The 23,277-nt window shown below is 40.5% G+C and overlaps 2 protein-coding genes and 1 long non-coding RNA gene across 8 annotated transcripts in view; 1 reads left to right on the forward strand and 2 right to left on the reverse strand.

The window, feature by feature from the left end:
• Window positions 1–4,311: 4,311 nt before the first annotated feature.
• Window positions 4,312–22,583, reverse strand: MFAP3 (microfibril associated protein 3). 3 transcript variants are annotated; one of them, XM_036312226.1, is made up of 4 exons: window positions 22,439–22,495; window positions 11,673–11,740; window positions 11,009–11,474; window positions 4,312–7,694 (listed from the first exon to the last, which is right to left on the reverse strand). In XM_036312226.1, exons 3-4 carry the CDS (start codon window positions 11,304–11,306, stop codon window positions 6,904–6,906), a joined length of 1,089 nt encoding a protein of 362 aa, XP_036168119.1. In that variant the 5' UTR covers window positions 11,307–11,474; window positions 11,673–11,740; window positions 22,439–22,495; the 3' UTR covers window positions 4,312–6,903. The 3 variants fall into 3 exon arrangements, with proteins under 3 accessions (XP_036168119.1, XP_036168118.1, XP_036168120.1); XM_036312225.1 differs by lacking the exon at window positions 11,673–11,740 and having other exon boundaries at window positions 22,439–22,583; XM_036312227.1 differs by lacking the exons at window positions 11,673–11,740; window positions 22,439–22,495 and adding an exon at window positions 14,384–14,421.
• Window positions 7,702–10,908, reverse strand: LOC118657741. Its single transcript, XR_004968106.1, has 3 exons — window positions 10,117–10,908; window positions 8,684–8,808; window positions 7,702–8,067 (listed from the first exon to the last, which is right to left on the reverse strand). It is a non-coding gene; the product is annotated as an uncharacterized LOC118657741 (long non-coding RNA).
• The window catches only part of FAM114A2 (family with sequence similarity 114 member A2), a 28,232-nt gene continuing 27,400 nt past the window's right edge, over window positions 22,446–23,277 (forward strand). Inside the window, exon 1 of one of the 4 annotated variants that reach the window (XM_036312224.1) lies at window positions 22,446–22,570. The gene's annotated coding sequence lies outside the window, so the exon portion shown is untranslated. Of the gene's footprint in view, window positions 22,592–23,277 lie in introns of all 4 variants that reach the window. The other 3 variants (XM_036312223.1, XM_036312222.1, XM_036312220.1) reach the window with 3 other exon arrangements.

Genomic DNA, 23,277 nt, shown 5'->3' on the forward strand with positions numbered 1-23,277 from the left:
TAACTGCTCTATAAATTCCTTCTAAGCAGGTCTTAAAGACTTAAACCCATCATCTCTGGCTCAGGGATAGGAACGTAAGAGCCCCCAAGCAATGCCTGTTGTTTCAAAAGCCACTTCTTCATGGAATTCTTCTCTGACTTCTGATTAGATCAGGCTCCTTTGTTCCAGGCTCTCATACAATCATTTTCTAGCACACTTCTGTATTTTTAACTATGCACCTGACCTGTGACTATTTGAATAGGCTATGTATTCCCACGGGCTGTAAGTTCCCAGAGAGCAGGGACCACCCCTGATTTTGCTCATAGTTGTATCCCTAGTTTGTGTGCAATCTCTCAAGTTGAAAAATTTGTTGAAAAATTGAATAGGTGTTCAAGGTTAAAGGGCTTAAGCAAAGTAGCCTCTGGCATGGTCCAACTGTTAGTCTGAAGTTTCTGAAAGAGCAATGAGATTCACACAGCGAAACAATCTCACAAAGGGAGTTGCTCCTGACGAACTCTTCGGCTTAGAAACAGTTTCTCAGAGAGGCTCCTCGATGGGAAAGAGGCCCCTTGAAGATAATTTATCATCACTTAGGGCCCTCAAGTCCTCCCTTTCACACAGCTGAGCAGGAGGCAAAGCAGAGTGTTCCCAACTGTCAGGAGGAATAAGCATGTTGGCAGCAGCTACCGATCTTCTAGGCAGATGGAGGGACATATGTATATTTACATATATATTTCCTAACCAATAGGTTCCAGAGAAAACATGAAAACTCAAGAACACGACTGGAAATCAAGGGGCTCTGAAGGAGTTTAATTCCTTAAAGGAAATTAGCACAACTGTTTTTTTTTTTCTTTCTTTCTGTAGATGACTTCAGGAGAAAACAAATAGTATTATTTGAATGACCAAACTTTCTTCCCTAAATATGTAAATCTCCTCTTCCAAATTAGGTACTTCTAGGATTTCTCCTAAGAAATGCTTTTCTGGGGCCAGACAAAAAGAGCTTTGAAATGTATATTTTTGAAATGTATTGATTTCAGAGAGGGAGAGAGAAATAGAAACATCAGTGATGGCAGAGAATCATCGATTGGCTGCCTCCTGCACTCTCCATTCTGGGGATTAAGCCCACAACCTGGGTCTGTGAACCCCTGGTTTATAGGTCCACACTTAACCACTGAGCCACACCAGCCTGGCTCTTTTTTATTTTAAATTTATCTTTATTATTGAAAGTATTACAGGTGTCCCCCTTATCCCCATAGACACCAGCCACATAGGCCTATTTCTTCTCTTTCTCCAACAGGCCAACCTTGTTCTCCTCTAAGAACTTTGTCATTGTGTGTTCTTGGCAGATGACAGTAAATGTTAATGAATAAAAAGGCTAAGGTAAGCCAATTATGCCTGAGCAGAACCCCATAACTTGTGTCTGCTGTTTGAGCCACATGTATTGGAGACAATATAATGACGGCTTGAAGATTTATTGTTTCTGATTCTCGCTTTGTTCATGCAAGTATCTTCAAGGACAATGGTTTGCAATTTTATCCACTACACACACTCATCTCTCCAGGCTCTTACAGCTGCAGCAGGTAACCATGCAACCCAGTTCTGGCAGCTGAGCAGCAGGAGTCTGGTGAGGCTTCAGGAAAGCTATTGCCTTCTTGATAAAAAGGTACAGACTCAACGGTTATATGTCTTTTGTCCTTTGACCTTCTACCCTTCTCCCTGCCTGGAACACAGACATGATGCTGGAGGTGAAGTTAACCCGTGTAGCAGGTGCTGCAGGTGCTCTGCCCATAACCTGTTGATACTCACCGTTCCTGTATTCACCACGGGGTTCCTACCAAAAGCTCCTGTGGCTCTGACCTGAGGGGTTTTGGAGGCTACAGGATCATGCTTAGCCGGCATGTAGCAGGATGGAAGTGCCAGAGTCAGTGACCCTGGGAGCAGCCCTCAATGAAAATGGGAATTGGTACATAAACACCCCAGCTTCTTGGCCTCCAGGTGGGACAGATTTGAGGCATGAACTACATTCACTGGCGGCAGAGCTCCCTGAGGTCCTGGGTAGGAATGAACATCAGCTACCCACAGCAGTAACCCACTCCTTAACGCATCCCGTATTGACTTCCTTCTTTTCTGCCTCACTTCCCCACTCCCTTAACTGCCTGGGCTCACTTTCCAGATAAACTACTTGCACATTAATCCTTCTCTCAGGGACACTTGGAAGAACCCAATTTAAGACATCTTGTGACCATGCAGATGAAAGCCAGTTACTAAGTGGGGAGAGGAATCTAGAAGGAGCCTGAGTCCTGAGACTTGGGCCCCTATACTGGCCTTGTTCTACATTCCTCTGGACTTTCTATTGGGAGAAAAACAAACCTCTTATTTGAGTAAGCTACTACAATTGGGTTTCTACAGCACGCAGTCAAATGCACTTGTGACTGAGAGAGATCTGGAGGAATTTGGGGTCAAGTACATATGCAACCAGTCTTCAGCTGGACATGGCTGCTAGCAAAGCAGACACTGATGACTGGTCCTACACTGTGTGGCATGGTACAGCTAGCACCCTGTTTTGTTGCTATATTTAATCTTCATATTAATTTGTGAGGTAGGTGTTATCAACCCCATTTTACTAAAGTCCAGAGGCCAAGTCCTGTATTGGCTAGTGAAATCAAAACTCCAAAGCAGTGAACTTTTACCACAGGGAGATATGGGCTGGGTGTTCATTCCAAGGAGTCTGTGGCATTTAAGTAATGAGTCACACCTCTATTTCCTTTGCTTGTTTTCGGAGATCTTGTGCTTTTCAATCCTCATCCTTCACTCCTAATTGGGCTGCAGTTGCTTGCTTCTAACAGAGCTACCCCTTTCAACTGCCAAATCTCATCACAAACTTTATGAACCAGTCCTAGGTAGGTCTGTGCTCAAGCACTGGCCTTTGCCAGGAATGCCTTACTTCAGAATGGGAAACTGCTGCATTTGGGCCCAGCGAAGATGGTCTGCTAACTGTCCTCATGGTAACTGTGGGCAGGTCACCCATGTAAGTATGAATCAAAGTACCGAAAACATAAATGCTTAGCAAATATTTGTAAAATTACAATGGGTAGCCACGGTGGCATCCAACTTGAATCCAAACTTACTCCTGCTTAAATTAAAATCATTAGCATCAAATTCCAAGACACATAAAAATGTATAAGCTACAGAAGATTTCAGACAAATAAAATATAATACATTAAATATTTTACACTCAAGAATGACTTTTTCTTTAAAAAAGAACAAAATTATAATGTATTCACTGAAATGGTGACCATTTAAACATCATCTGAACCATCTATATATATATAAAAGCCTAAGCGACCATTACAACTGACTGACCGGTTGCTATTATGCGCACTGACCACCAGGGGGCAGATGCTCAACACAGAAGCTTCCCCCTGGTGGTTAGTGCGCTTCCACAGCCAACCTTCTGTGGCCAGCCAACCTCTCAGTCTGCAGGCCGACGCTCTATCCACTGAGCCAAACCGGTTTCGGCCAGCCAACCTCCCATGGTCCCTCCTCTCAGCCAGCTGGCCAACCTCCTGCAGTCCTTCCCCTGGGCCGGCTGGCCCTGAGATTGGCCCCAATCAGGGTGGAGGGGGGTGACCAGCCAGGCTGAGGGACCCCACCCATGCATAAATTTGTGCACCAAGCCTCTACTACCAAATAATACTCATTTACTTTTATGGACTGTGTTGAGAATCAACAAGTTTATGCATAAGGCTGAGCATTTTCAACCTTACTGGCCTAGATGAGAAGAGATTGTGTTCTCTTACTGGTGATTTGGGAAATATAATACACTTGTGTTGTAACTGCTGGTGTGTGGAAACAAGGCTGGCTGGACTCTGGAAAACAGGCATGCCGTGCTCCCATGCCACGCTGGGACACAGGAGACAAAGTCTGATCTAGGGTGAGACTATATGCAGGGCGTGGAGAGTACTATACCAAGGGCTTCACGGAGGTTGGAGGACTGAAGGGAAAGCAGTGTGTTTTGACTTTAAAATACATGATAAGTGAAGCCAAGAAGCCAGGGGCCTTCTCACAACCATTCCAGGTCAGCAATTCCCAAGATGTTTATATCAAGGTAGTTGGTAGGAAATACAGTTGCTCCCTGGGCCTGACTTAAGAATTAACCTATCATGATAGACACAGCTCATCAGCTCAAAAGATGCCTGTCTGGTTTCAGCTGGTAAAAAAAAATCTATAAAAATGCTTATATGTCTATTTTTAGAGAATTTATTTCACAAAGCCACTATTTCATAAAGACAATAAAGTTCCTTATATATAAGACAAAATTTATAAATGAGATTAATATTTCAAATACATTTTATTGAGTATAGGCATTTTCACCAACTATAAAATCCAATGAGGCAAAAGGATAATTACACCAGTTATTATCAAAAGACTTTTAGAGTATAGTTTAAGTTCAAAAGGTTAAAGATTTTACAAGATAACATGAGACTATTAATTATATATGGAGTCTTTTCATTAGATACAGAAAATATTAGTGTGATTTCCTTCCTCTTGAAAACTAGCTTTAAAAATATCAACTCTGATTAAATTTTGACCTAATTTAATTTCTTATCAATGACACCTGGAATATTCAAAGTAAACTAGTTACTTTGGCCACCAACTTAAGTCATCATTATGCTTCTAAAATAATATCCAGGATACACTGGAATAGCTGGACTTAATTATTTTATAGTATTGTCTAAACTTATAGTTTTTTTCAATATTTTCTGTATTTTTACGAAGCCCTGTTTTCCATGGCCTCGATCATTAAATAGCTATCTTAGGGCTCCAAATACCATGTCCATTATGGGAACATCAGGGGTAAATTCATTCTCTTTAATGTGACAAGCTACATTCTAAGAAATGCCCCCAGAGATGCTACTTTGGGACAGAATTGGGGTACTATCTGAAGATATGAGAAATGTTCAGGGGACAGATCTCAAACAAGGGATTTTGAAAAGTTTTAATTTTTCAAGAGAAAAATTCTGGGAAGGGAAAAGTGCTCTATAATCTAGGGTATGTTCCAGAGCCTTGTTCTCATAGCCAAATGTATGAAAGCAATCTCCTTAAAGAAATACAGGTCGATAAGCCAAGGCAAGCTTTGGCTAAATGACTGGTAGCCTTTGTTTGGCTCTGAAGGTTTCCATGGAAACAGTCAGAGAGACAGAAGAGGCTGTATTATCATATTCATCCCTAAAGCCATCTGATACAACTGCGCATGGATTCATTCGTGCCCTCCAGAGCAGAGGTATTATTTCCGATAAGCCCGGACAAAGGGAGGCATGAATTCTATCTGGTCACACTTGGGATTTCCTACCTTTCTCCATTTGATACCTTAAATTAAAATCCAGATAAAACCTCCTCTGAACATTTCCCTCAGGACCCACTAGTTCAATAATGCTTCAATAATCAGAAGCCAAATGAAGAAACGTGAAGTACCAAATGGAGCTCCACTGCCAAGTTCTTAAAATTATGTGACACGAAGCTTCCTATAGCAAGTAAATTATTCTAAAGAGTATTTACAATCCATTATATCAGATCTCAGCCAGACAAGAAATAGTGTCTTAAGTGTTTATTACACAGTTGAATCAGGTGGCATCACCCATAATTTTTATTCTTCTGTATGTCTTGATTATTTGTATGTATGTGTATATACATCTATCAATATATGCATATGTATTTAATATATTTAATATATTTAATATAGTAAAATACATCACACACCATTATCTAATCTCATTTCAGGTTAGTACATCCCAGAGAGGCCACAAAAGCAGCCCTAGCTCAATTCTTTATCTGAAGTATACAAAAATAAAAACCTCAACAACAATAAAATATAAACAAAACAAACAAGATAAGGAGGCAGGCATGCGACTGCTAGCACCATATTTAAGACCACAGAGGGCAGGAAGGTTGACAGAGATTTGAAGAGGAATCCAGCTCTGGGTTTCCCCTGGGAATGGGATCCCAAACACAGAACCCTCTTGTCGAGTGCAGTACTTTTAAAAAGGGAAAGCCTGAGAAATTCTCTTAACAGAAGTGTCAAAATCCATGATTTACCATAGACAGATGATTTGACACTGTTTCTTATTCTAAAAGCACTGAAGACGGTATTCCTTAGAAACAAATCGCTCACTTTTGAGAAATCACTGCCAGCTCAATGACACCTCAGTAAGTTAAAAAGACGTGATATATCCCCCCAAAGGACCAATTTACTCATGGAAAGTAGTTTACTAAGGAGCAGTTAGCTCCCTGATATCTGTGTAACAATACAGGCCTGAGCTACACTGAAAAGATTCAACCTAGCACATGCAATTGCATACTCCACAAGGCAAAATGTCCAAAAAAACACCCATACCTTTTATGCACTATGGCACTGGTGTAGAAATCTAAACTACAGAATAAAGTCTCAAGTTGGTCCTTTCCACAAAAAGGGACTAAAAGTCCAGAGACAGGCTTATTTAGAGATGTGCTAAAGATTTCAGTGGATTAAAGTGATAATGCTAGAAACACATTATTTAATGCAAATCCCTCATCTTATTGGTAGGAAAACTGAGGCCTCAAGATATATGTCAGCCCTAACCACTGGAAGAACTGTGACCAGAAGAGAAGCCATGGAACTCTTAGGGTGGTACTTTCCCCATCACTTTTACCTCTCAGGTTCCTTTAAATCGGAATGTCTATCAGCTACTCAAGATTGAGGAAAATGACTGAGAAATATCAGATAGGAAAAATGCTGCATTTTTACAAAGATTTTGGCAATACTGTATGTTCTGATGTGCTTAATTTGAACAAGGGGAAAACCCCAGTCATCTCTAGGTAAAAATGTTATGTCCTGCATGAAACAGGTTCCCTATTCCAAGAGCAGTTTTTGTAGGAACTGGGAGCTCACAGCTGGTTTTCATATGGCCCATCTTTGTAGTTACAGTTGGCCTCTGCAGATCCCATATCATCAGGTGGGCTGAAATGACTGCTGTCTTGAGAATCTGTACCAATACTTTTGGTTTCTGACTGAAGGTGAACAGAAACCTGAACTGCTATTTCCTGGCCTGGTTCATTCAGAGAACCATCATCTGAATCTCCTCCTGGTGAATTACTCCGTCCCATCTCTGGGTTAATGACATAGATGGCACCTTGAGCGTTCAAGGCAGGTCTCTCTTTAATTCTTTCTCCCAAGTCATCAGGGTCATCCATTCGCACAGCCTCAAACATCTCTTCAACAAATGCCCTGCAGTTTAGAATAAGGGGTGGAAGAGGGACGCTTCGTGCCAGTTCTTCTATGTAACGAGCAAACTCCATGGTCTTAAATTGTGTGACTTTGGCGAGCTCCAGAGTTTTAGCCGAGGTGATGATGGGGATGCGTTTTGCAATCTCAAAGGCCTTCTGAAGTTTCTCGGCCCCTTCGGTTCTGAAGAATTCATTGATAGCCTTTTCGGTCTTACGCAGATGGCTGCTCATCATGCAGAGCCGTGTGACATTCAAGATGAGAGTGATCGTAAAGGCAATCAGACAAACAATCATGTAGTAGACACTCATGTCTCCCGAGGTGAAGATAACACGCAGGGTGACAGAGTAGGAGGCACGAATTGGAGACGTGACGAAACATGTATAGAGCCCACGGTCATCAAAGGCTACGTTGGTGATATTCAGGAAGTTATCAGAAACCAACCATTTTCCACCTAATAACCCAACAGAAATAAAAGCATTACAGCATAAAGAATATTACCACTAAATATGCCAACTGGATTATCAATATTCCTTTTCTTCATGAGAATATTTTAACTCATCTATTAGGTTCTGCTATTTGTTCAAATCAATAAGAAAGGGCAGACTGTTACATCCAGGGTCAGAATTTAAATAGCCTAGAACTTAAAAGGGAATCAAGGTCTTCCTTCCAGATAGTAAAGATTATCATAGCTACCTTTTCACTGCTAAACGTCATAAGCCTTTCAGGGAGACAGGTCTATATAATACTTAATGATTAATCTTAAAAAAATGTTTCTATGTATGCAGGTATACCTTGGAGATATTGCAGGTTCCGTTCCAGACCACCTAAATAAAGCGAGTATTGGAATAAAACCTAATTATTTTGCTGGTGGTCTTACCTTTAATTTGTAAAAAAAAAGAAAAATAAAAAAAAAAGCAACATATGTGAAGCACAATAAAGCAAAGTACAATGAAATGAGGTGTGCCTGTATGTATATCTACATCACAATTTCTACCTATACATTTTCATACACTATAAGAATATGCCTCAGAAATATAAAACAATGGTCATTTCTGGGTGATGGGCTATGAATAATTTTGATTTTCTTCTTTTTATTTAACTGCTTATTTTCGATAATGAGCTTATATAACAAGAGACAATTTAATGAATTTGTTCAATTACTAACTGGCTAATGTGGCATGCCTTCCACATGTGAATTTGTTTTTGTTAGAAAAGATGTGTTAATTATATCTTGACTTTCTGGCAAGAGTAACTGAAGCACAAGCCAAAAGATATGTCTCAGAAGTCAGGGTAAATGAGCAGTTTGCAAAGAATAAAGTTGCCTTTAAGATGCCTGAGCTTCTGTTTTTCACCTAAAACATGTCACTTCTCTTCCATATATGAAGGTGTCTTCATTTAGCAAACACATATACAGAAAAGCAAAGCACACTGACCACCCACCTTGATTCAATGTCCTTTAATAACTTGGCTCTGCCTGCACAATTCTCACATTTGCAGTAAATTCTCAGCGTACTCTGTGTACTTTAATTGTGACAGTCATTCAAAGATGAGATCAAGGGCCTAACCTGGAATGTAGGTGTGAGTCTCAATGACTACAGATGGTGTCCCAGAGGAGGCTGGATGACTGCTTAAGCCTCAACCGAATCCTAATCTTCACGATCTCTTTAATCCCTGAGATTCTATGGTTCTGGATTATTTTAGAGGCACATCAATTAATAAGCACTTTGGATTGTGCCCATGTTTTTTACCATCAAAATTTATCTAAATTCTACAGTTATATTTAAGAGTCATCATTTCACCAATGTAAAAAGAGGAGGAAAGTATGTAGCTATAAATATAGTCATTATTCCTCAAGCTTTTGTCTTATAAACTTGGGCTATGAAAAGGCTAATCGCTGAAACCGGTTTGGCTCAGTGGATAGAGCGTCGGCCTGCGGACTGAAGGGTCCCAAGTTCGATTCCGGTCGGGGGCATGTGCCTGGGTTGCGGGCATGTCCCCAGTGGGGGATGTGCAGGAGGCAGCTGATCGATGTTTCTCTCTCATCGATGTTTCTAACTCTCTATCTCTCTCCCTTCCTCTCTGTAAAAAAAATCAATAAAATATAAAAAAAAAAAAGGAAAAAAAAGAAAAAAAGAAAAGAAAAGGCTAATCCAGGAATCCAAGGTCTGATGAACTACATAGACTCCAATAATCAACTACTGTGCTTTGACCACAATCTAAACTCTCCAGCTCATTTGCTGATAATAGCTCAAGATTTATGAACCTTATACTAGACTGGCATGCTCTTTAAACTCCTCTCACTTGAGAGTCATAAAATTTAATACAATTTTCTAGAGCTGTTGTTGAAAGTATCAATGATAGATGTTAGTTTAATGGTTTTTAAAGTAAAGGCAAAATAGGAAAATAAAACTGCATTTCAATTGGCTGGTCTCAACTTAACCTAAGCTTTGTTTATGCCGTCAGTCAGTACAAATCACATTAATTGAATAATGCAAATCTCAGATGCATTTGGTCAGGATCCAACAGACCAAAAGAAGTGAGTCTAGGCCAGTGAGTACAAATGTGGAACCCCGAGTCATGTTCAATATATACATTCTGGGCACCACCCTAGAGATTCTGATTAACAGGCCTATATTCTTAAGAAGCTAGTTAAAAATACACTCTTCTTCCTAATAATTCAAACACTTCAATTCCTTAGTGGCCAGTTACTCAGTTTGTAGATGGTTAAAATGTTTAGCATATACTTTAGAAGGAAACATCACTGTCTACTTCTGTTTTCTACTCTAATGTGAATAACCAAATATCCTTTATAGTCCAAGGGATTAGACCATCTTTCTAGCAAGAAAGATAAGGGGGCTTTTCCAAAAGTGTACCTTCTGAGGATCCTGGATTTAACCTTTATCCCAATGATTTTTCATGGTGATTTCTTTTTGAGGTGCTTTAACCCATGTGGTCCTCAAAAACATCTTCCTAACAGAACACTAGTTCAGAAAACAGTATTCTGATTAAGATGTGTTTACAGGTCTACAGACAGCAAAATCAAATAAAAACCTGTCAAAAGGTAGAGCTTGGTCACATTATTTGTGTGATTTTTAAGATGGAGATACAAAAATTATAAGAGAAATTTTCCTGTTTTCAAGTAAATTAAGTGTATAGAATAGAAAAAAATGAACTAGGAGGGTGTACAGAGCTCCTTCTCAATGCCCTTGTAATTATCAGAGGCACTTAAAGTTTTATGCACATATGTATCATCATTCAAAACCAACAACCTTGAATTTCCGCTAACACTTTTAGTAACTCATTTCTGAGCAAATTTTTAAAAAAATTTATGACAAATTTACTTAAGTCCAGTCAAAATTCTTCTTGCTAAATTCACACAGGGCCACCAAACTCTACTATCACACTACAGTCTAGAATGGTCTCCCTGGACCTGTGCAGTGCATAGCCTGAACAGCTGTATGCAGCAGCCCTGATGAAGCTGACCTTCAACAAAAAAAGGAATCAACTCACCAAGAGGCAAGAAATGAGCTCACAGTCATTATATGAACACCTTTTAAATTTATAACTATTCCTTATTTTTTCTTCTTCTGGTTAGGTAATTATAATTAATTTATTTTTTCTGATAGGTATAATATTCCAGGCCTTTCAAAAGTTTTAACTATTCACCTTACCTTTGAGATTTCTTGTTGAATATGCTATAAAACCAAGAAGAAAGAAGTAACAGGAAATGAGTAACCTTGATTAATTATACCCTGGCATAGTTACCTCTGCCTCTGTCATCCAGATGCTGTCCTTTTGAGTTGTACCAATGGATATCTTCATAGTGGTTGACTGTGAGAAGACACTCGATTGAAACACTAGCTCCCTCTTTGGCTATGATAACATTATCACCTGAGTGGGAGCCTGCTGAGAGTTCCAAGCTTGGGGGAAATGACACATTGAAAGAACTATGATTTGCTCCATTATGTGGGTCCATTTGGTTGAAGTCTCCATCTTCCAAAACAAAAGCAGCCGGTACAGTAACACTCACTACTAAAGTGAATAAACAATAATGTGGCTTCATGGGAAAAGGGGAGACAATCTTATTTAGATTTGGAGAACTGAAAAGTTTCTATACTATAACGAGAGTACAGTGGGTAATTTATTGCTTGGTATTGGAGTTTTCCAGAAAAGTAGTAGATCCAAATGTATTTTGAAGTCTTCAAGGTTAAACATGTGAGTGAAGACCAACCTAAAAGAAAACCAGATATAAAGTTTAAACAACAAAGATGCATAGTGGGGTGAAACTCTATATTCTATAAATGAATAGATGAAAAATGGATTAGAATAACTGGTGCCAACATCAGGGAATGCAATAGAGACACCACCACCTAAAAATCTCACGTAGGGATGGTAGAAAGAGCACCAAATTGGGAAATGGCAGACCTACATTCTGGTCCTAGTTTTGCTACCAACTAGCTGTCCGACCTTGGTAAGTAGCTGGGCTTGTTTTCTTATCTGCAAATAAGGGATAAAATAAGACAATTTTTAAGAACCCTCCTAGTTGTGAAATGCTATGGTTCTATTTCACTCTGACAAATTCTATGCAACAGTGAGCCACTGAAGGCTAAAATATTTAGCTTAATAGTCTTTCTTTCCAAACTGTACCATTACCATCTATTGTTCTATCAATAATGTAAATCAACTGGTATATCATAATCATAACCATGGTGCTCAAAATTTGAGTAGTTCAAGTACATAGATATATATAAATAATGCAGAGACAGTTGAGATAGTTCTTTTAATATTAGAAAGAAAATTGTACTACTGTATATACATAAATATACATATACTGACTTGGGAGGCTATAGCACCCTTGGGCAAGAATGTTAGACAAAATAATTTCCTTTAATAGTTTCTTCAATATCAAGAGACAAAATATAGTACACATTTAACAGTTTGTAAGCATACCAAATTTCTAGCTCAAAGTCTGTAAAATTAGCGAAGGGAGAAATTGACATTTTAAATGACTAGTTGGTAGAAATGCAAATATAAGCTACAGGGAAAGCTTACCAAACAAATTTGAAAGGAAAGTATAATATCACAAATAATAAGCAAAATGGTATCCCAGTCTAAGAGTGTGTGTGATTATGATCATTGTCCTGGTAACGTGATTCCTCTTTTAAATCATTGACTCCCAAAGAAAAATTTCAACTCTTACTTCTATAAAATATGAGATGAAACCCCTACCTTTATTTTTTACAAAAGCCCCAAATAATTAGTTTTGGAAATGACATTTCCTCCCACTTTACACTTTCATGATGGCTTCTTGATCATCTATACTAATAAAAGGGCAATATGCTAATTAGACTGGACATCTTCCGGACATCCTTCTGGATGTCCTTCCTGATAAAGCCGGGGGTGTGGCCGGCTTGCAAACCGCCCACGGCCCCTAGCCCAGGCCGGCCCCGCCCCCCCAGCGGGGATCCCCACCCCGATCAGGGGCGTGGCCAGCCTGCAAACCCCACGGCCCCTTGCCCCAGCCGACCCTGACCTCCAATGGGGATCCCCCACCCCGATCCAGGGTCCCCTTCAGGGCAGGCTAGCTGGCTCCCCATCTGTGCACCAGGCCTCTAGCCTATATAATAAAAGGTAGTATGCAAATTGACCATTAACGGCAGAATGACTAGAATGACCGCTGGACCAGTCACTATTAGGCGCACTGACTACCTCTTGGTCCCTTTCCCCAGCTGGCAGGCTCCGATTGCCTGATGGCCAGCCACGGCAGGGGCCGGGCCAGCAAGCGGGCAGGAACAGCCGATCTCTCGTTCCTTTCCCCCGGCTGTCAGGCACTGATCACCCAATGGTGAATGGGGAACTGGAGGTGGGCGGCGGCAGAGGGCGGGTCTGGCTGCAGGCAGCTGGGAAAGATGGCCCTGATCACAGGCCAGGCCTAAGGACTGTACCCACGCACGAATTTTGTGGGCCGGGCCTCTAGTCTATAATAATAAAGACATAATATGCTAATTAGACCAGATCTCCTTCCGGGCCACCTTTTGGACAAAGTCAGGGATGCAAGGCAACCCCGGGTGGGTCCCAGATGCCTGCCAGCAGTCAGAGGGAAGCCCGGGTTCCAGGTGTCTGCCGGCTGCCAGAGGGAAGCCTGGGTCCCAGGTGCCAGAGAGAAGCTGGTGCTGGCAGCCGGGGGAAGGAAAGCCTGCTTTTGCACAAATTTCATGCATCGGGCTTCTAGTATAACATAAAAAGAAATGGATCATTGTATTTTGCCATTAAACTCCTCAAAGTCTGAATTATGACACACTGTAAATGTCATTTAATTTTCATTAGCCCTTGAAAGAATGGTTGAATAATGAAAATAATTTTCTGTATCTTTCAAATTTAAGAACACACTATTTAGAATAAAACAAAAAAATTCAGACTTTGTTATAACAGATGGAACACACGTGCTTATTTTCATTTCCTCCCCAAACCCAACTAAAATGACACTAGAGGAAACAGAGCACTTGGGTGCAGGTGTCCCCCACGACTTTGATGAGGTGTTCCTGTGGCTTCATCCAAGCCGGCATTTTCCAAATTTCATGCATTCCTTCTACTGCCATAATTTTTATGCTATATCCGTGTACCAAGTTATTATTTATGTTTTTTCTTTAAATCAATTCATTATTTTACTTCCACACATTTATTTTAGAAGAAAAGTCTGTATCACATCTGTGGATAAAAGTAACTGTACACATAAACACAATAAAAACAAGGCAATGTTATTAACTTTCGGAGATACTGCCATCTGCTGAAGTCTCTGAGCTAGAGGCCTGCTCTCTTTGTAGGGAAAACAAACACAAAAACAAACAAAACAAATAACCCCCATAACTCCACTTTATTCTAATACCACCGCATTTCTTATGCTGCCATTTCCTTCCTCCCCACCCTGCCCACCACTGAGTTTAGAACCTATTTAGACTAGAGGTATACATTTCTCATGTATTTCAGAAGTACCTACTATACTATAGACATGGTCTCTGCCTTCACGGAGCTCAGTCTGCTAGAGGACACAGACACTGACTAAACACACACAAAATATACCAAATGCTGCCCAAGGGAAAGTATAGGGTGCTACAGGAGCAGGCAACACGGGAAACTAACCTCATTGCAGAAAGCCTCGCTGAGAAAGTGAGATGTGCAACAGGTCCTGAGGGATAAACAGAATTCGAGAATGGAAGAGAAGTGTTCTAGGTAAAGGGGCAGGGACAGGGAAAAAGCAGATGGATCACTGGTTAGGCGGTGTTCAGGAATAAGAGCGCTGGGTTGGATTCCTGATTCTAGAGGGGAGCAGTCTGGGCCAACAGCAAAGTTGGAGGTGGACTTTGGGAACTGGAATGTGAGGCTGAAGTGAGTGAAGAAGATAACTTGTTCGAGACGAAAAGGCCACAGAACTGAGAGTCTCAAGAGTAAGGTAGATCATCTGCAGGGATGGTATGTACTCCCCAAATCAAGGCAGCTAGGGTAGAAGACACCGGGAGTGGAAGAAATGGGCTCTCTCCTAGCTCTTGAGATGCAGGAGCTTCTGGGTGATGAACAGTCCCCCCAGGAGAGGGGTGGGGCAGGCGGTGTCCTGGCTGTTACTGCTGTGGAGTCCCTTCTTCATGCAGCCTCCCTGAGCCTACTCTCAAAGCCTGGCTCTTCCTCCCACATGGATCCAGTGTATACCCGGATACAGGATGGCTCTTCCTGGACCCCTGTAACCCTCACCACTATACTGCTCACCTGGCTCTAGCACATGCTGCTCCGTACTGCTAGGCAGTCTACCCCATCTCACCTATGAACACCGTAAGCAGAGACACTATATTTTTTATTGCCATACTTCATAACTAGTACATGCTCAATAACTATTTAGTGATGGAGATTAGTTTAAATTTGATGAAGTATGTGATGGATCTTTGTAAATTAAAGAATGTTATGTAACAGAGATCATAAATATTTAAACTGACATGCATTTACTAGCACTTATTATATTCTCTGACACGCAAAGACAATGCTAACAATCTTGAAAAAACTTAAAGGCATAATGCCTAAAGGTGTTCCTTGAACCAACCCAAAGTCTTCATTTACTATCTTGTTTTAGAAGATGATGGTGGAAATAAAAGATTACCAAGTCCAGAGTTTCCAAACCAGTTTGAATATCACAATCATCTAGAGAACTTGTTAAAAATATAGATTATTGGGTCTCAACCCAGAATAAGAACCCCTGGGTTCAGACCTTGGAACTTATGTTTTTAAATTAGCTCCTGAGTGATTTTGAGGCAGAGGGTCCATGGGCCACTAATATACATCCTTATTTCCTCTACAACAGCCCTGCCTAATTGTGCTCCAGACTGAACACTTCCAATACGAGACAACTATCACTCACATTCCATTTGAATTACGATTACCCTGAAATATCATCATTGCAGGCCTCTGATAAAGGCAGGGTAGCAGAGAAGTTCAAAGTACAGACTCTGGAGCCAGATTTCCTGGATTCTAATCCTGCCTCTAATTTTAACTAGCCTTGTAACTTTTGTTAATGACTTAACCTCTCTCTGCCTCAGTCCCCTTATCTTTAAAATAGGGAAAATAATAGTATGTATTCTCATAGGACTATTGTGAGGTCTGCATGTGAGAGTCTGGCAATAGTAATCACTGAGTAATTACTGTTGATAGTCTTTTCAGATACTGTGCTAAAATCTACACCTTATAGCAAAACCATTAGCTAAGATAAATAAGACATTTTTACTCAGAATACCACCAACCATTTAAAAATCTTGGGGGAGGGGGATTCTAGAATTCCATATGTAATTTTAATTTTAAATTTCACATTTTTCTTTTCTTCACTGAAAATAAGTACTTCGCAAAAATATGGATCAAACAGGCATTGCAAACTAACCTTAGACTCCAACCGTAATATGCTAACATTGTTTTTATGTGTCCTGAGTTTGTGTTAGAGAACCTTTGCTGTAATCTACCTAGCCTATGTTGTTTCCCTTTCTTGAATCCTGCCCTCTCATGCCTAGGAGGAAGCCAACCCATTGGCTGACTAATCTAATTAGAATCTGTTCTTAGAATTGAGACATCGTGGGTTAGGGCTATTTGAGGAAGAGAAGGAGTATAGGGGGCTAAGGCAGCTAGGTTTGGACCACATACAAAGAGAAGCAGAGAGAAAGGACAATAGGGATGGAGAAGGGAAAGAGAGGTGGCAGAGAGGAAGAGAAAGAGACTCACACCCACTGTTCTGGCTGCTGACAGAGTTCTACTTCCTGGTTCCAATAAGACTGTTTATCTCTCCCCTAAAAAACAAGCATCTTTATTCAACTTTATTCAAAATTAAAACCACAAAAATATAGACTGAATGTGCAAACAAGAAAAGAAAATGGAGAAATAGCTAGAAAGGAGAAAAAAGATTAAGTTCAGCAAGAGTGACTAAACTGTGCTATAGCTCCAGGAAGTCCTCATTATGGATCTGCACCCCATCTCCTCCTTAGACACTGGCATGTACACAGATGGCCCATGCAGTCAAGGCTTCAGGTTCCCTGTTCTGTATGGACATAGCCAATTGCCCCTACTAGAAATTTAGAGAAACCTATAAGACAGGATCTATAAAATACTATGAACACCCTTAAACTGCTCTTAGGTTAAAGGTGGCAGAAATAACCTGGTACACTAATTTATGCCAGGAGAGTAACAATAGGTTGCACAATATCCTTATAGTCTAGTCAATAAAGACAGGCTCATTCTGGGTACTTCATCCTCATACCTTAGGCATCCTGAACACAAAGGACTCCTAGTATGAGCTACTAGAGACACAACTCATTTGGAGATAAGAGGCTATTAAGCAGTTGAGGGAGAAAACACTGACAAAGGTATATGTTCAAGGTAACAGAAGCAGACAAGAGAGTAAGGGAACAAATCAACCTTGGAATCAGGACTTATCTCTTCAAATTAAGTTTCCTTTTACTTAAGTCAGTGTGAATTGGTTTCTGCTACTTGGAACAAAAACAACATTGACTAAAACCATTCTACTCATTCTGGATTGATTTTAAAACAGCTTAGCTAAATCAGGGGCTGCAAGGGATGCTCAGTTGAACTAGGATATTGTCCAGGGGTGGGCAAACTTTTTGACTCGAGGGCCACAATGGGTTCTTAAACTGGACTGGAGGGCCGGAACAAAAGCATGGATGGAGTGTTTGTGTGAACTAATATAAATTCAAAGTAAACATCATTACATAAAAGGGTACGGTCTTTTTTTTCAATAGTTTTATTCATTTCAAACGGGCCGCAAGGGCCGTAGTTTGCCCACGGCTGATATTGTCCCAGGCCCTCAGGAATTTACAAACTAGCCTGGAGACAGAAACAACTGAAAACACACACACACACACAGTGAGATGTACTGAAGTATAATTGTGCTATGAATGCAAACAAGAAAGAACTTAATGAACTTTAGAAATACAATTCACTTGTAAGTTTGGGACTTCCCATAATATCATGCCTGCTATTCTCAATGCAGCAGCTAACATTTGCAGGTAAGAAGAAAGAGTTCAAAAAGGAAAATCAGAGTGCCATCTTCCTGTAAAAAGTTAAAAAGGGATAAGTTATGCATGTGCATGAAGATTTTTACTACCTTGCTTCAGCATGAATAAGAAAAACAGAAAAGTGTAATACTCAAGTTTATTCCAATGCATTTTTCATGTTTTAGGTGTAGTAAAATGTAAGTTTTTCTAAGCTCATGAATAATCAGAAATGCAGATGATTTTACCCTACAGAACCATTCTGAATATTGATTATAGCATTAAAAAAAAAAAAAGAAAGAAAAGTGCCTAAACTGTCATCCCTAACAGATTGCCTTGTTGCTGTTCTTGCCAACTTCTATGAAATATTTGCATTCGGTTCCAGTTCTCAACAGAAGTAAATAAAGAAGTAATGTGGCTGATTTCCGTTCTCGTGGCTCAATATTAAGTTGGCTGAGGAAACTGCTGTTTGCAGAAGTAGTTCTGAGATAACTCAAAGGGAGGAAAACACTGATGCCCAGATGGTATTGGCTTTTGCTCCAAATACACTGGGATATTAATGCTTCTTTCTCCATAATGAAATGTGTTCTAGGCTGTATTTACAGCTCACTCACTCTTCTCTGCCCACACTGTTACACTTGAAAAATAAAGAAGTCCCTAACCTTGGCACACAGATGGTCAAAGTGGCATTCTGAATTGGCAAAGAGGAGAAAAAGCAAATGAAGATCCAATTTTGTTAGCATATTGTCAGCACTCCTCTATCCTTTGCAAAGAACAAACATAAAGCGGTTTTGCTTATAGTGAAGCATTATAATAATAATCTTTCTCAAAAAGAAATCACCATTTTGAGGGACATTTTCTGAAAAAAAAGCCCCTATGCTCCCAAGAGTATCTTGGAGCCATCACATACCTCCTAACTGGCATTTGGGCACTCAGCTCAAACTTCAACATATTTTCTGGCACACTGAGAAATACCTTCTGCATTTATTGGAGCTTTGTTTTAGACCCAGGATTATTTGTTAAACTTAAGACTCTTACCCTTTTTGCCACAAGCACCGGCTGAAGTTACTGGATGCAAATGGAAAAAACACTGATGTAATAAATTTGATTTATGATCTCCTTATTCATTTCTTTTCCTCTACAGTCTGAGCCCCCCCACCCCCACCTCCCACTTCAGTATCTCAAACTCAGCATAACTAAAACAGAACTCCTCACTCTCACCCACAGATCTACCTGTTCAACATATACATAGCTTGAATGATAGCTAAACAATACAATTCTTCCAGTTTTGCAAGATCAAAGTTACAGGATCATCATAGCTTGGTGGTTAGGAGCCCTGGAGTTAAGGGTGCCTGATGCTACCCCTGGACGAAGCTGTGTGTTTGAGAGGCCTTAATTTTCACATCTATTGAATCAGGTTATCAACAGTAACCACCTCACAGGGTAATTGTGAGCTACCCTATGAGGTGAACTAATGTGGGTACATTACAAATACATGCTATTGTTATTATTATTCCACCTCCTAGGTGTTTTCAATTAAGACCTGTGTCCCTAACCTTAGGTCATAGTCCTTTTACCTTACCTGGATAACGCATTATACCAACTATACCCATTTGATACCTCAAACACTGTTCCTCTCAGAATTGGTCCTAAATACAAAACTAAAAAAGTCAAGGCAATCTCAAAATCCATTGGTGATTTCCGATTACCCATGAGATAAGCTTCAAATTCTAGTGTAGCATCCATAATTCTCCAGAAATAGTCAGGTGGCAGAACAGAGGTAGCTAGACAGAATCCAGCAGTGCCTGCATGTGCAGTAATTGCTTGCCAAAAGAATAAATAGATGTAGAAGTCAAGGCATGTCTTCAGTTACATCTGTCACTAATTAGCTATGATTTCTAGTGGTCTTAGTTTCTTTACCTAGAGGTTATCATTATCATTCCTTTATTTGCTTAAGTCCTAAAATCTCCCCAGCTTTCCTGTCATGGCTTAGCCTTAACTACACTTGTTTTACTCTCTGTCATTGCCAAATAACTTGTCTAAAGTTCTGGTTCCAGTTGTTTTGTTTGTTTGAAACTTCCTGCCCCTCCACACCAATATCTTCTTGTGGAAATCTGACCCTCCTTACAATAGCCAGCTAAAATTTTACCTTATTCAAGAAGTCTTTTAACCTAAACTCTCACTTCTACTCTCTTAATTTTAGATGGATTTTTTTCGGTGTCAGTCCCCTAGCTCACTAGAATACAGTACCTGATCCTAAGACTTATCACTTTCCTTCTTTCAGTTGTCTGTCCAGAAAACTGTAAGCTTACAGATGACAGTTAAGAACCTCAGTCATTGGCATAGTATTGGATTCAACATTTTGAATTTAGACACTCATCAACTTGCTAGTCAGAAAGGTACTTGCTACAAATTTCTCACTGACTTTTCAGTCTCAGGCTCTGAAAACTGCTAATGGAGAGACTTGAAGAAATGAATACACAGGTGTTGCTTTTAAAAAAATTTTAGTGGGCAGAACACCCTAGAATTGGACCTATAACTGTTTTTCTCCAACTGAAATTCTTGGACCACTTACATAAAGTTAATCTGTAGTGTTTGTTAAAGATGCAGATGTTTTAGCTCCACTCAGACTTACTAATTTAACATCTATAAAGGTGAGGCCTGAGCATCAGCATTTTAATGACTTTCAAATCAAGTTCATATTTCTTTTGATTGTCATAACAAAATTATAATTTGGTGATTTTCAAAGTGTGGTACAGAAACCTGCAAAGTCTTAGGGGGTTGTCCCTAAGACTTTTTAAACATGATTTTTCAAAATAATTTTCATAATAATACTAGGACATTATTTGCCTTTTTCACTTTCATTCTCACATAATATGGTACAATTTTTCAGAGGCTACACGATTAGTGATAATCATAAGACAATGAATACAGGAGATGTGAGAATCTAGCTGTCTTCTATTAAGCCAGATATTAAAAAGACTTGTAGAAATGTGAAACAATGCCATTCTTTTCAAATATTTTGGAAAATATTTTTCATAGAAATGCTATTTAAATTAACATACGAGTTTGTAATTTTAAATAACTTTTTTGAAAGTTGTTTTGATATAAAAAAATGGTAGATATTGCTAGCTATAACCCACACAAACAAAAACTCTTTGACGTTCTCAGTAAGTTTTAAAAGTATAAAGGGAGCCCAAGACCAAACAGTCTGACACCTTTTTGCTATATTTACTACCAATAGCGTTTTAAAGTTTACAACACAGTTAAGGAGCTTACTGAGATTCCATAGTTAAATCCCAAATTCTATGCATTTTCCAGTACAACAGAAAAATCAGAGGAAATAACCTATTTTACACTTATACAGGGGTTTGTTTGTTTTTTTAATAGGAATTTTTAACAAGCTCCTACAAGATACTGATGCACTTAAATTTAGAGAACCATCATGAAAAGCAAAGGAAACTATCTAAAGGGTTTTAGGAAGTGAATATATATATATATATATATATATACACACACACATATATATACACATATACATATATATACACATATATACATATACATATATATACACATATATACATATATATACATATCAATCATGATTCTTAAGGCATTAAATGGAGTGAAAGACTTGGGTTCTGAAAAGGCCAAGTCCCTTCACCAGCTGGGACTAGTTTTTCACGGCTGTACAATGAGGCTGTCTCTAATGCCTTTCTTTCTGCTGTCCTCTGGGTTTCATGCATTCACACTGCTGGGAGATGCATCTTTCTGATGAGAGGTCAGTTGTAAACTTAAAGTAAGAAATTTGAGCATTTCATTTCTTTACATAGAAACCTTCAATTGTTTTCCATTGCTTTCCAAATAAAAGTCAAAATGCTTGTCCTACAAGATTTGGCCTGTTTAATCTCTGGCAGCATCTTCCTCTTTTCTGCTTCAGTCACAGTGGCCTCCTCCCCCCGCCCCCCCTTTTCTGGACCTTTCGAGGTTTGCTCCCACCAGAAGGCCTTTGCACTTGCTCTTTCTTCTCCAGATCTTTATAAGGCTTATTCCTCACTCCTTTCCGTCACGTTGTCCTGCTCAATTTTCTTGAAAGCACTCACTACCTACTTAAAGAGGTGTGATTTTTGAATTTTTATTTAAAAACCTTTTCCAATTAGTTTACATTTGCTGTTATTTTGTATTCGTTTCAGGTGTACAGCGTAGTGATTAGACAATCACACACTTTACAAAGTGTGCTGTCCCCTGCCCCCCAAATTTCCAGTACCACCTGCCACCACACATAGTTATTACAATATTACTATGTTCCCTAACTTCACATCCCCATGACTATTCTGTAACTACCAATCTGTCCTTCTGAAACCTTTTATCACCCAGTCCCTCAATGCCCCCTCCCGTTTCCTGTTCGGCTTCCACACTTAAATGTCAACTGCTTGAGGGTGGGTGTGTCTGTCCCTAGCGCCCGGGCAGTGCCTGGTGTGTTGTTGTCGTTCAGCAAACGTACGACGGCCGAACTCCTGCAGCTCAGGCCACGCCTTCAAAACAAACCCGGCGGATACAGTCTACGCCAACCCTCAGGCTCGAACCCAAGCCTAGGTTACCCCAGCAGCGCCCCCCTACTCCTCCCCGCAGCGACCCCCACCGAGACCTCACTCACCCGAGCTGCACCGAGCCCTGTTCCGGCTGGAACGGCTTGACCCGGAAGTGTTCTCGGGAAGGCGAGGCTGCCTCCGGGCTGAAGGAGTACTTCCGGGTTGGTAGGAGCGGCTCGTCGGCATCTGTGGCGCCGGTGAGGGTGGCAGCCGGCCGGGTACGGGGCTTCCCGGGAGGAGGCTGGTCGGGTGCGGGGTCCGGGAGCCGGACCGCGCGGCCCTTGTCCCTGGGGTCGGGGGGCGGGGGGGGGGGGGGGGGGGAGGCGGTCTGCGGCTGGGCGGCGGCCACCTCGCGGCTGGACGCGGAAGCGCTGTGGTCATTGAAGCAATATGTTTGTGGGAGGAAAATTCGTCGTGAACGAATTGGTCAACTTAGCGCTTGCGTTTCCACTAGATCACCCTTTCGGAGATCTTGTTTGTGGGAGGAAGTGAAAGCGCACGTCTGTCCGTCTCTAGACAGCCTATTAGTAACGATGGCAGTGGTGTAAACAACCAGCACAAGTACTAGCGGCAGATGTTCCCCACGACCGGTTATGGGCCCGTCTCTGTTCCAAGTCCCTCGCACACACCGTGTCATTTGATCTTTATGGGCTCCCTGTCCAGTGGGTATTCCCAGCAGCATTTGCAGTCGAGGAAACGAGACGCGGACGGGGGAACTCGCGTTCTCACAATCGCTGCAGTACGGAGCTGGAAGAAAGTGCCCCAACTCCAGAGCCCGTGCTCTTAGTTACTAAGCCAAACCTTCCATTTTGGTAACTGTGTGGCTGGAAGTTCTCCAAGATAATGCTGAGAAAAGTGGATATATATATATATATATATATATATATATATATATATATATAGT

Source organism: Myotis myotis, unplaced genomic scaffold (assembly GCF_014108235.1).
Source record: "Myotis myotis isolate mMyoMyo1 unplaced genomic scaffold, mMyoMyo1.p scaffold_m19_p_6, whole genome shotgun sequence".
NCBI lineage: Eukaryota > Metazoa > Chordata > Mammalia > Chiroptera > Vespertilionidae > Myotis > Myotis myotis.